At 39.0% G+C, this 13,801-nt stretch overlaps 1 protein-coding gene across 1 annotated transcript in view; it reads right to left on the bottom strand.

The window, feature by feature from the left end:
- Positions 1 to 13,801, bottom strand: part of TNKS (tankyrase) — a gene marked incomplete at its 5' end in the record, with an annotated part of 126,149 nt that overhangs the window by 77,674 nt on the left and 34,674 nt on the right. Inside the window, one exon of the mRNA XM_080928761.1 lies at positions 6,515 to 6,610. Within this exon, the coding sequence (XP_080784887.1) occupies positions 6,515 to 6,610 (96 nt within the window). The remainder of the gene's footprint in view (positions 1 to 6,514; positions 6,611 to 13,801) is intronic.

Here is a 13,801-nt window from a genome sequence, read left to right as displayed (position 1 = left end):
AGAATATGCTATGGACAATAACATGAACAAAATAAAAACCAAATACCTCAAAAGAATTTAAAATGAAACAACATTTTCCCAAAACTCAACTCCACACAAAAGCAAAATAAAAAAGGTAACCGTGAACCTTCAAGTATTGAAGATCAAGCATCAGTAAGTAGTCTGTGGATCATGGGGGAATTCTCAGTTAACTCTAAAAGAGTATTAAACTGAATAACTATAAAAACAGATCAACATTTATGAGACTCAGTAAAGGAGTGTTTAGAACAAGCTTCCTAACAGTGAAGGCATGCTAGAGGAAAAAGCCACACCTGGTCAAGTTCTACTTTCTTTCTTCAAACACCAAGAAAAGCAAAGCAGGCTCAATGTAGAAAGAAATGATGTTAACATGAGAAAACATTTAAAAATATAAGTTCTTTGTAAAATATCAATGAAATTGATAAAGAAAAATACAAATGACAAATATCAAGAAGAAACAGAGTATCACTACTGAGTCTAGAAAGGACAGGAGCCTGTAAGACCACAGGAAAACTATAAAGACTCTATAAACAAATTGAGAGTTTACTTAACCAAAACTCAGCAATTCTTTGAAAGACTTACCAGGAGCCACACAAGGTGAAATAAACAACCTGACTGTCCTATCTATACTAAACAATTAAGGTAACAAAGTACCAGGCCCAAAGGTTTAGAAGTTTATTCTAACAAAAAGAGGAAAAGTTAAAGGGGGGGGCAATGTTTTGCAATCTCCTTAAAGAAAAAAATAGGGGTAGGAAGAGGGTGGGGTTGGGGGTGGGAGGAGAGCAAAGGGAATGTTTCCTGTTTCAGACTACCCCAGTTAACAGTACATAACTAGAACACAGCAAACACCCCTACGATGTATTCTATACCAACAGATGGTTATCAAACTCTTCTTAGAACAGTCTTACAAAATATGACAAAATACCACTAGGGAGGGTAGTAAAGACTATGGGGGGGGAGGGTTGGGGAGGTCATCTCCTTGTACTATTTGTTATACATGTACATGAATCTATAATGGTATCAACATCAAAATTTCAAGGAAAGAGCTAGTAGTAACCCTACAACAGCAAAACATTAATAAATTCTAGCACCATCTATACCACATAAACAAATGTGGGAGCTGAACATATAATATAGTAAATCACTAACATGATGAGACCCCTAAGTTCTAATGTCCAATATCACAATGCCCCCCACAAAGCAAAAATTAACACATTTACCACAATAAAAGTTAAAAGAACCATTTAAAATGGCGATTTGGTCAAAGTTCTAATGAGAAATGCTACAGAACTGCTAACCTAGTACCAAAAACTTCCCAGCTACTCTCAAAGTACACTAGGCTTTCCTTTATGCTTTTATGACAAGGGTTTCATGCTAAGGGTAGAGAACATAGTAGGCAAGTATCCAATCTGATCACCCAGCTCCATCCTCTGCCCTGGAGCTCTCTGACATAGGATACTGGATGTCTTTGAGCTTGTTATCCCTGCTTTCACCCCCACAAAGCTCAAGGCTGGTATTACAAGCATGCACCATCATTCAGTTTTGAGGACATAAGTTTGATGACTTTAGTGACACATAAAAACAGCTGATTATGAATATCCTGAAATACTAGAGCACTGCGGTCATCCAACATTGTTAGAAAGTACAAAGTAATATGTGTGTTCTTGGCAAGAACTCTTAAAAGGCCTACTTATATTATTTTACCTGTCTTTTATTTATCAATAACTCAAACATTTAAAATATCATATGCACTTATGCTTCAGAAGGTAGTACATCAACTGTAAACAACCCAAAACAATTTTTGATAAAGAAGAAAATGTATTAAGATTATGAGCTAGAGAGATGGCTCAGTTGTTAGAACTTGCTGCCCTTCCAAAGGACCCATGTTTAATTCCCAGCACCTACAAAGCAGTTCACAATAGACTGTAACACCACTTCCTAAGAACCCAATGCTCTCTTCTGACATCCATAGGCACAGATACACATGTGGTACAAAAACATGCATTTAAGCAAAGCATCCATACATGTATTTTTTAATTAAGATTATGATGTCAATTAATGATCATCTTTTTGTCATTACTATCTGCTCAGTTATCAAAAGTAAAATCCCGGACAATACACTTTTAATCTAATCACTTAATACACTATAAGTCCTGAGTTCAATCTTCATCCTATTAGTACAAGCAAATGAAGGCCACAAAAAATGATGTCAAGTATCAACAAATTCATGAAGAAACCAAGATTAATTAATGGAACGGGACAAGATGGTAAAACATTTGAACAGATATCTAACTCATGAGTCACAACGTTCTAGAGCCAGGTTTAGTTCAGGCAAAGAAAACAGCATGTGTGTCTGAGAAACAACAAATGTCCAACTGTATGAAAATATGGAGAGAGAATAAAACACTGAAATATGCAAGACATAAGTAAGATATAAGCAAGGTCATGACAGGCCATAGCTGAAGATTATGTTAAAGAGCAGGATCCTGATCTGTGCTGTATAAATCATATTCTGGCTACAGTGAGGAGAACTGGCATTCCGAGCCCCATGGTGACTGTTGTCACGGAAGAAGGCATAAGGTGGTAAGAAACAGGAGGAACAGCAATCTGAAAGCACAGTATGTAGACATAATACCAACAAGGTGGATGAAAAGTGTAGGAAAAGAATGAGAGACCTTTCCTTGAGTGAACTCCTAGTGATCAAAGCTAAGCAGGCAGAGCACAGACCCTTAAAGTCCTCATTAATTGTTCTGCTTACCCAAAGAAGCAGTGGAAAGCAGTGGAGTAGGGTTCCAGATATCTACTGCTGAACTACCAAGCCAGCCTCTAGAGGGTATTTACTCCATAATACAGAGAAACCTGGAACTCTCTAAGTAGCTCAGCTCATCTCAAACTTGCAGTGAGTGCCCTGCCTCAGTCTACCAAGTGCTGGGGTTACAAGAGTGAGCAAGGATTATTTAATTTCAGGCTCCTCTGTGTAGAACATCCTTCTTCCTCATTTTTGTTTCTCAGTATCAACTAGGAAGGTACTAGGGCCAATTTTCAGGCCTACCCTGTGACCATAGAAACACACATAGTTCATAGTCCAATTATCATTGATCTTGCCAAAGATGAATATTTCCTGGGCCATCTACTCTTCACTAAACTCTCAATCTTAACCAGTCTGCCCCGTGCCAGAATCACACCCCTGCCACCCTCCACAGTGCCCCCAGAGACTTTTACTTTACATGGGGGACAAAAATCTTCCTTAGTCCTGCTGAGAAACAATGTCTTTTCTTTTTATGACTTTTCCAGACAGGGTTTGTGCAGCCCTGGCTGTCTTGGAACTTGCTCTGTAGACCAGGCTAGCCTAGAACTCACAAAGATCCGCTGAGTGCTAAGATTTAAAGGCGTGCACCACAACTACCTGGGTAACACTGCCTTTTAAACACATTTAGGCGTTCCCATAATTATGCCAACATGCAATACAAACAAACCTTCAAATACAACCAAGTCAAGAACAGAAACACCATTTCTATGTGCTAATAAGCCTGAATATGGTAAAAAGGGACAATTTTGGCAAAACTGATGGTCTCAAAGTCACAAATATGAATAAAAGCACAAAATAGGGTCTGTGGAGTGCTTGTCTATAATGCACAAAGCCCTGGGCACAGAGGCATATGTCCACACCACTAAATCAAATATTGCATATTATGTATGAATATCAATTATGAGCAAATCACAAACATGTATGAGTACATATTTTATTCAGTACTATAACATGTTGCTATATACTAGTAAAAAAGGAAAGACCATATATATATACAAAGTACATCAATGCCATCTCTAAGGAAAAGTTATGATCTTTCTTTTATGTTTTTATTTCCCTCTATTTCCAAAAGCATTTTTATAAACAAACAAAAAAAAAAAATCCAAACTGTTACTCTTAAAAATCCAAAATTATAGCACACCAAATGTCTTGTTCAATAATATATACATAAACCTTAACATTTTATATTCTTGTTCTAAAAACCAACACAAAAACCAAACAAACAAATCCACACTATTTCCAAGTCCCCCAGCTGATTACCTAAAACACAGGTAATTAACAAAAGCTAAAACCTTTTAGACTTCTATAAACTTTATCATTCACTCAGAAAGTTCAGCAAATATTTGAACCAGTCTTCCCAATTAGCCTCCTCTTTCAAATGTCTAATGGCTCTATCCAAAGCAAAGGCTATGTGGTAATGGTCAACTGTCACACTGACAGTCTATGTTTGCTTTTTATAGCAGTCTTTATATAAAAAACAGAATCAATCAAGCACATACTTTTAATGTTCTATAAAACATTTACTCTTTGTTAATGTGCTTTAAGGTAAACCTGCACATTGTTTGGGTAATGTAGCAAGCCTGTAACAAACAAGAGACTATCAGATTTTCAGCATCTAAATATCAACAGAGAAATTAGAGAAAGAAAATCACTCTCAAGTTATATAATAATACTGCAACTCATCTGGAATGAAAATGAAACTCAGAATAAGTCTAATACGTCTAAGATTCCTTTCAAAAGCCTCCCTCTCCTTCAGGAAGATTGATAAAGCCCAGACATGGGCTTTCTGTTTACTGGACAAGACTGCACTGTGCTCTGAGCCCACTTCCCTTTGTAAAATCAATGCTTAATCTTCTAAAATTTAGTTTGGGAAATATTTCCATCATAATTCCATCAGAAAGAATTCCTTAGTAACAAGGCTATATGGGCAGAAAAGCTCGCCTGAGCGTTTCCTTAATGTATGTTATACAGCATGAATGTGCAGTAAAATAGTTTATATTTCCAAAGAAACTAATACTCTAAACTTTTTGCCTTAAACCACAACTGAAAGAAAAGTTGCCTCAAAAATAGCAGTTAAACAATACTATTAGTAGTTTTGTTACTAAGAAAAATGAAGAATCTCTCCATCTAAGTAAAGTGGAATGGTAGACAGTGTCCAATCCACTTCAGATATGCTACCTGTCTTTGAGAGTGCTCCAGCCTCTTCTAGCGAGTATGCCAGAGCTCTACCCTAAAATGATGTTCTCTGACCTGCAGTCAAAATTAGGAGACGGATTCTTATGGTTAATAGCTTATATCTAAACTTATGTCTGTCAAAAAGGAGAAGTCCTAAAGGCAGTGGTGCACTAAATGTACCTAACAAATGAACAGGCAGGCAGAGAGATGGAGAAGAGGAAAGGTCAGGGGGAGGACACTCAGAAAGACAGTCTTGCTTGTCACTTGTCACATGCTGTAGCAGTACTCTGAAAGGAGCTGTTTCCATACTGTATTTCTCCTCAGCCGGAGACCTGAAAGCTGCTATACTGTTGTGCAGGACTGTTTTATAAGAAACTCAAGGTTTCAGGATGTAGGCAGGTGGGAACCAAATCGGGCAGGCCTGATCTTATCATTTAAACTGTGCATTAACTTTATCATCACTGATTTAAACAGCTTTATTCCTCTGGTATATGATCTCCTCATGCAGCAACTCAGTCAATCTTTAATTAATTGAGAAATATCAGATTACTCTGATTTAGCAGTGATTAGATTAATTTTAGCACAGTGGGAAGTTGTCTTTCCATGTAGAGTAATTAAGCAAAATTCCATATATTTTTAAAGCTTTCTGTACATAAATGCCCTCTATTCACCTCACAATCTCTATTAGAACTGCACAGCACAGATTGATAACTTAAACACAGATCTCTCTCGTAGTTAAGAGTCACTCACTTCCACACAGTCTACAACAGCACCGTTAGCACCGCAGTGACAAAGAGGATCCAAATTACAAAGTAAAAGAGGGCAAAGGCAGCAAGGCTGGGATGGAGAACAAAAACAAACAGAGCCAGTGCAGCACCGAGACTGAAGACCAATGAAAGCAGCTCCAGATCCAGCGCTGACATAATCTCTAGACCGGGATGAGGGGTGCTTTCTACCCTCAGGGTCTCCTCTGTGACGGCTCTTGGCATTTAGTTTAATAAAATTAATAAGCCCCAAATCTGCCTTGTCAGAAGTAAAAAGACAATATATTACCTCAGTCCAAACAAACTTAGCTGTTAGGGTAAAAAGTGCAAAGATAAGATAAAATATATCAAAGAGGGCAAGGAGAGCACCAGAATGTTTAACTGTTGACCCCAGGATAAGGCAGCAAGCTGTCTGTCCAGCAAAAACTACTTTTACAATAACACTAATGCCCTTGTCTGCTCAACAGTGAAGGGCTTTCAAAAACCAGCTGAGAGGAGGAGGCAGAAGGAAACTGATATAAGCCATAAAACCGACAAAATATGAGAAACACTATGATTTAATGCTGTAATTCTCAGTGCTGTAAACGGTAAAATTAATATATATCATATATAGGTATATATCTCAACACAATTAATAAGATACATATCCAATCAATAAGGTATTTAGTATTTTCTTAGCTTCCTTAGTAGGAAAATATTCAGTGCATGAAAATCTTATAAAATCAGTCTCCTAGCTCTGGTTCCTTACCTGTGAGGACAGCTTTTGCTGAAGGGTCTGCCAGGTCCAGAGCTGATTTCCCATCGGTGTTCCGGATGTTTGGATCGGCTCCGTGCTGCAGCAGCACTGTGCAGGGAAAGCAGAAACAGTATCTTACCTCGGGGATACAGAGATTATTTATTGGGAAGTGTCGCCTCGGCATGGTGTAGGCATAAACATACATTGCACAATTTTTTTCTCTTTCAAGAAAAGGAAAATTGAAAGAAAAAGGGGAAAAAGCACTGCAGCAAAGGATCTTCTCTAGAGTAAAGGGAAGTTGGCAACTTATGGTACAGTGTTATCACATGACTTGACATCATAACCATGAAACTAAAAGCTTGTCCTGGACAGTTGTGCTCTGCCTCCGAGGCAGCGGTGTGGGAGCTGTGTGCTGTTCACTGACTCGCTCTGTGAGCTGTGCTCGCTGAAGCTGCCCTATCTTTACTACCACTGTGCCTGCTTGTTGCTGCTGCTTCACTGCTGAATTTCCAAAAGCTTCCTCTCTCAGAAGAGTTGGAATCCTGTGCAAGGCTTTTAGTGGCTCAGGGCTTGCGTATGAAACTCACCATAGACATACTGGCTTGCTTCCAGAAGTTTAACAGTCACAGTAATGCATGCAACTCCAGCTCTTACAGCCATGCTACAAAAAGACCTATCTCCTGTATTATGATCCTCCATCAAATTTCTAGAACTAGAAATCCAATCACTGAAATGCATGTAACAAAAGTATTTCATAAAAAACTACAGAGAATCCTTAAGATTCAGAACCTCTTATAAATGAATGGGTAGGTAAATAAAATTTGGCATTTCGGTAAGTATCTAATGCCAACTAAATCACCTTTGCTGTGTAAGAGCAGAGCCCCAGAGACTACTGAAGTGCTACTACCCATCTGGTATTTAAGCAGTGAACAGGTTAGGCTTCTTTAGTCAAAAACCTGAAATCCAAAGAGGTGGGGAGAGCGATTCCTCTGAGCACCTACATAACCACATCTGAGCCCATGACAGAGGAGCACTTCAGTGTAGTGTAGTTTTTTACTACATTTACTGGGGGTGAGACTAAGAGGACAATCGCTTCTACATGTGGAGCCCAGGTCACGGGGCCTGGTGACAAGTGTCTTTACCCACTGAGCCGTCCCGGGCCACTGTTGTTTGTTTCCTAAGCAACAAAATATTTCACTCTAGCAAAATATACACTAAAGAACCAAACAAACTAATACTCTTCAATTTTAGAACTCTTATTAACACACATGAGATTTAAGCAATGAGACCTGAATTCCAGACTCAATCTCATATATATATATATATGTGTGTGTGTAAATATTCCAAAATCTTGGGGTGGGGTGAGTCTGACTCCAAAGTACTTTGGTCTCACACATTTTATTTAGGTAAGGGATGCTTATACCTTACATAAGATCTTTAGGGCTGAAATGGTGGCTCAACCTGTGAAATGCTTGTTACATAAGCATGAGGAGCCAGGTTCTGATTCTTAGCATACATGTAAAATGTGGACATAGCAGCATGCATCTGTCATACAGAGCTGGGGAAGTGGAACAGAAAGGTCCCTGGAGCTGGCTGGTCAGAGTCTAGCCAAACTAGTGTATCCCAGGCTCAATGAGAGACTGTCTCAAAACATACAGAGGAGAGTGATGAACACTCAATGTAGGCTCTCTGGAATCCACAACCATTGATACTTTCATGCACTCAAGCAGCCCTAACAAGCAACTATGGATACATACCCTGCTGACCCCACCCAACACCAAAGCTGTTTAACACATTCAGTTATGGGCTTGGAGCCACTACTAGTAATTCTCAAATTTTCATTCATTCAGAATTCTACACTGAAACCCATACATTCTTTTGAAATTTAGAAGGTGATCTTCGTATGAGTGAAATTTGGAAGGTGATCTTAGCATTACTAAATATTGAGTCTTGTTTGTAAAGCCATTCATTCTGTGATGCATAAGCCACCAAGGCTATGGCTTTGCTACAATGGATAGCTGTCTGAAGGTTCACACCTCTCACCATAGATCTGGGGTAATTCACACTTGCAGTATTAAAACAAGCCAAGCTTGGGAAGACAGAGATCTGCAGACCGTCTCTAGGGACCCTCCCACCAGCTGCGGTTCTCCATGGTTTCTGCTGTCTTCATCCAATTGTAGTCTAAAGCATAGACTGTGTGTTTCAAACCATGCAGCAGTCTGAGCACCCTGCTCCAGCCACCCACGAGGTGAACCAGCACTGCGCAGTGGATGCATACTGCACTGCTGTCCCCCAGTCACTTAACAGGCAGGGTCACAGAGCTGATGGTGAGCAGCTCTTAGCCTTAAAGAGTAAAAGCATCATGGTGCTGGATGATGGTGATTCAAGTATGTCAAAGAACAGCTTAGCATAGCATGTTTTCTTTAAACGAGAAGACAAAAGTTCTCAATTTAAAAAGAAAACGGTGAGTTCAGATCTCTGAAAGGACAAACCTGTCACTGAAACTATGAGGACGGGGGAAGTAGTCCATGCCAGTGGTGCTGCTGCACATCTAGGTAAGGAAACCCGAGAGCTGCTTAGAGTATTCACTACAGTGTAAGAATTCCTGATTAGACTCTACTGCTAATCTGTGACACTATGCACAGAGTAAACTCAGCATCAATCACAGATAGTGTCCTCTATGTGCACATAAGTACAGGAGAGGACAGATACAGGACTCAGCACTACACAAGGTTTCAGACATCCACTATGATGCCTACCATGTGTCCTGTGTACACTGTGGGAAGGGGACTGCTGCGTATCATTTAATTCCTGAACGTAGCAATGAACACAATCATTTTTTAAATGTTTCTAAAGTGACTTGAGAGTTAAAGGATAAAACAGTAACACAATATCAAACTATTGTTATTTTATCATCCTGAGGGCTATTACTGGTGGTTAATTTGAATACATCTGGAATTAACTAAAAAAATAAATTTAAATTAAAAAAAAAACAAAAAACAAAAAACAACCAAACAAGCAGTTGAGCACACTTGTGAGGGATTTTTAGTTAACTGGATCCTTTGAGGTAGGATCAGAACACCCACCCTAAATCTGGGCCAACCTTCTTGTAGCAGCCCACTCAAAGGGCATGAGATCAAAGGCTTTTCTCAAGGAGGACAAGTACAATTCTCACTGGCAAGTTCATATATCCTCTGCTCAGACATTCAGCGTCACAAACTGAATAATTCTTGGGACTTTCCATTGAGAGACAGCCATTGTTGGACTAGTTGGACCTAAGTATGTAAACCACTCTAATAAATCTCCCATATATATGTAAATTCCTCTTCAGACCCTGACTATACAATCAAAATGATCAGCTTTTGCAGAATTTTTTTTTTAATTCCAGAAGAAAATTTCAGATTGGTTCATCCTGGAAATTTCCAATTGTTTGAAAAGACATCTCAATCATAAGGCAGACTCAAGAATCAAAGAAAGGTGGCAAATACGTGTGGCTGAGTTGCCGAGTGCTCATGTGCAGAGCGTAGAGAACAAAGAAACAGCTACTATGCAAAGCCCTGCCTGGTATTCATACTTGGAACTCAACACCAGATCCTGCTTTAAATGGAGGTGAAAACAGCTTTACTGAGCAGGATATGACAATTACATAATGGGAACTTTGATTCAGCAATTTTTAATAAGTGGTAGAGGTAAAGTATTGAAAGCCTGACTGCTCCCCCCCAAAAAAACTTAAACCCCCAATCCTTCTAACAGGATTTTACTTTTATAAAGTTCTTACTTTGAAAGAGAAACTGACCGTTTACTCCCAGTTTTATTCTGGTTTAAGTGGTTTCAAAAGTGTCCTGCCTGAAATGTATGGATTTAAACACTTTGTGGTCACTCCTAGCCCTTTCTTGGACCTGAACACAGGCACATCTATGGCAGAACAATGTTGCAACTGGAAAGACCGGTTGAATTTCTTGAACCAACCACTAACAAAATCCATATTAGAAAACATTTAACCATTACAAGTTTATTAGAAATAGATCAAAAAATTAACTCTAAAATGTTTAGGTGTAAAGGTATCTGCATTAAAGTAACAGGGGTCTAAATCTGTCTTTCCCACTGCAGAGAGGAGTAAATAAAGAGAAAAAAAGTGTGCATAGGCCACACTTCATGTCTGACAATATCCATTGGCTATTAGCTACTCAGACTATCTAAAGCACACTTTGAAATGCAGACCCTTCAGGATGCAATGAAAGTTTCTCCGAAAGCTAAAGATCAGCCTTACCACACACGGTTGCTATAGCACTACTGGGTGTGTCCCCCAAGATTCCATCTAAGCTCCATATCAGACGCTTGCACATTAGCATTCACTGCAGTGCTTCTCAAAGCAGCTGAGTTATGAACAACCTGAATGGCCTTCAAAAAGGAAATGGGTAAAGACTTTCTACATACAGTGGAGACAGCAGAGCAGGTTGTGACTATAAAAGTCATGTAGGTGTCTCATTGTACCCTTGGCAGCAGCTTCTTTAGGACTACATTCTAATAAGAGAAGAATGACATATATAACAAGCAAAGGTGACAGTGGCAGATCTCAGGAATGCCACATGGTACTTCAGAGGTGTGCCAACTTGGATGCCTCAAAATGTACATTCCAAGTTCAGAGCCATCAAAGGGTAATTTAACTATTGGCACAAAATGTAATTGGGAATTCATGTTGTATGGTCAACACAAACACCACTAGACTCTCAGAATATGCAAACAAAATACAAGAACAGTATAAGGGAAAAAAGGAACGTAGGGATACCCCAGAATGTAAATGAGTGAGTATCATGGCTGTTCAAACTCCCATACTTTATTTCACTCATTTATTGAGACATGGCCTAGCTAGACAGCCCAGCTGGCCTCCAACTCATGATCCTCTTGCCTCAACCTCAAGAATCACAAATAACTTGTACGATCTCTAACCAACTGAGATGTGATCCAACCTTAAACCACCGCATCTCAACTCTTCCCAGGTTTCCTACTGATGGACACGTATCTCTCTATCTCTGTTCCAAGTAGGCAGGCTAGAGAAACTACAGCAGCTGACGCAAAAGAGTTGTAACTCAATCGCATTCCAAACGAGCTATGGAATGTGGTTTTCCTTCTCATTTTCTATTTATTTAGCCAGAATCTGTTTAGATTTAGAAAACACAGCTTTAGTCATGTTGTCTCATTTCATTTTTAACTATTAAATTTAAGCACCTACATTGTTCTTATAAATTAAAAAGAAAGTTAAACTTAATGCAAAGCCTCAGTATGACAAATACTAGAAAAATGCAAAGTACTTCAGAATATATTAACCACAGGCAATACTACACTATAAATAAATCTCTGAGGAGAAGACAAGGGGGCAAACAGGAACATGAGGATGGGGGGGGGCCTTCGGTCAGGATGTAAAGTGAATAAATAAATTAATGGGGAAAAGGTGTTTACAGTATTAAGAACACTAACAATTATGTAAATGTAGAGTCTTGAAGTGTTCACTGTGGTAACACTGAAAGGAAAACTGAGGCTCTGTGCTCCATGTTCCCAAATCTTTGTAAATAGCTCATTTCTCAGAGTGCAAATATTCACTTGCTAGACTGGGCTTCAAAAACTGCATCACCCTTTAGATTTTTATGTTATCTTTATTTTATGTGTCTTAGCTAGGATTTTCTTGCTCTGAAGAGACACCATAACCAAGGTAACTGTAACAAAGGAAAACATTTTATTGGAACTGGCTTACAGTTTCAGAGGTTCAGTCCATTATCATCATGGTGGGAAGCATGGCAGCATCTAAGCAAACATGATTCAGTAGAAGGAGCTGAGAGTTCTCCATCTTGATCCCCAGGTAACAGAAAGAACTTGTGCCACACTGGCATGCTACCTTGAGCACAGATGACCTCCAAGCCTGGCCACAGTGACACACTTCCTCCAACAAGGCCACACCTCCTAACAGTGCCACTCCCTATGGGCCAAGAATTAAAGCACATGAATCCATAGAGGCCATAACTACTCAAACCACAATATGTACAAATATTCTGCCTGCACGTAAGTTTAGGCACCATGTGTATTCAGTGCTCCACAGAGGCTAGAAGGTAAGATCACCTAAGAGACTGCAGATGGCCGTGAGCTGCCATGTGGGTGCTGGAAACTAAACCCCAGTCCTCTGAGCCATCTTTCCAACCCAAGGAACATTATTTTTAAGTTTTTTTTTTTTTTTTTTTTAACACATCACAACAGTCCTTAGCTTTTTTACTACATTTACTGGGGGTAGGGACACAATGTGGAGGTTAAGAGGACAATCACTTCTACATGTGGATCCCAGGGATTAATTCAGGTGACAAGTGTCTTTACCCACTGAGCTGTCTCAGGCTCATTTTTTTTTTCCTAAGCAACAAAATATTTCATTCTTTAGCAAAATATACACTAAAGAATCAAATTTAAACTAATACTTTTCAATTTTAGAACTCTCATTAACATACATGATATTCAAGCAATGAGGGGGCTAAGAAAGTAGCTCACTTGATAGAGTGCATACCTACCATGCACAGTACCCTGGGTTTGGTTCCCAGCATTATACCTAAACAGTGGAGACATTCCTGTAATCCCAGCACTCTGGAGGCAGAGGCTCAAGGTCCTTGTCTACAGTCAGCTTAAGGCCAACTTGAGTGATGTAAGACTGTCTCAAAACAAACAAACAAAAAAAGATTGCTAAGTGACAGAAGTCCTGTTTTGTTTTTGTATTTTAACTGGAATATACAATGCTCCCTTGATTATATAGTGATAGTTTCTTCAACATAAGTACATATATAATAGCATAATATTACATAATGGCATAAGTTATACCATTAAAAACTACAAAAACATAAAAGTGTCTCCATTTTTTCATTCAAGATATGCTTTACTTACCAAGGCATAAAACCGTCACGCTAAAGGGGAGATTGTTACAATCATGGTAGGTTTTTTAAGCTATCAAGAGTTGATTTACCACTAGCAGTAAACATAAAATTTCAAGTAACCACCACCAATGTATATAATAATTTGGTTTGTTGAATTTAAATTAGAATTAAGGAACAAGCATTTTCAATTTTAGGTGCTAAACTAACTCATTTAGGCGCTAACAATGAAAAGTAATGAGATTTAAAACAAAACGAAAACTAAATGTGGTAGCCACTGAGGCGGCTCAAAACTTGATGGACAGAACTGGAGGGCAGAGGGAAGGCGAAGCAGGATGCAAGGAAGACACCAGTATTCTGAGGCCAGCTACGGATGCAGGACAGAGCGTCCTTC

The sequence above is a fragment of the Micromys minutus genome (assembly GCF_963924665.1).
Source record: "Micromys minutus genome assembly, chromosome: 14".
NCBI lineage: Eukaryota > Metazoa > Chordata > Mammalia > Rodentia > Muridae > Micromys > Micromys minutus.
This window is presented reverse-complemented; position numbering and strand designations above follow the sequence as displayed.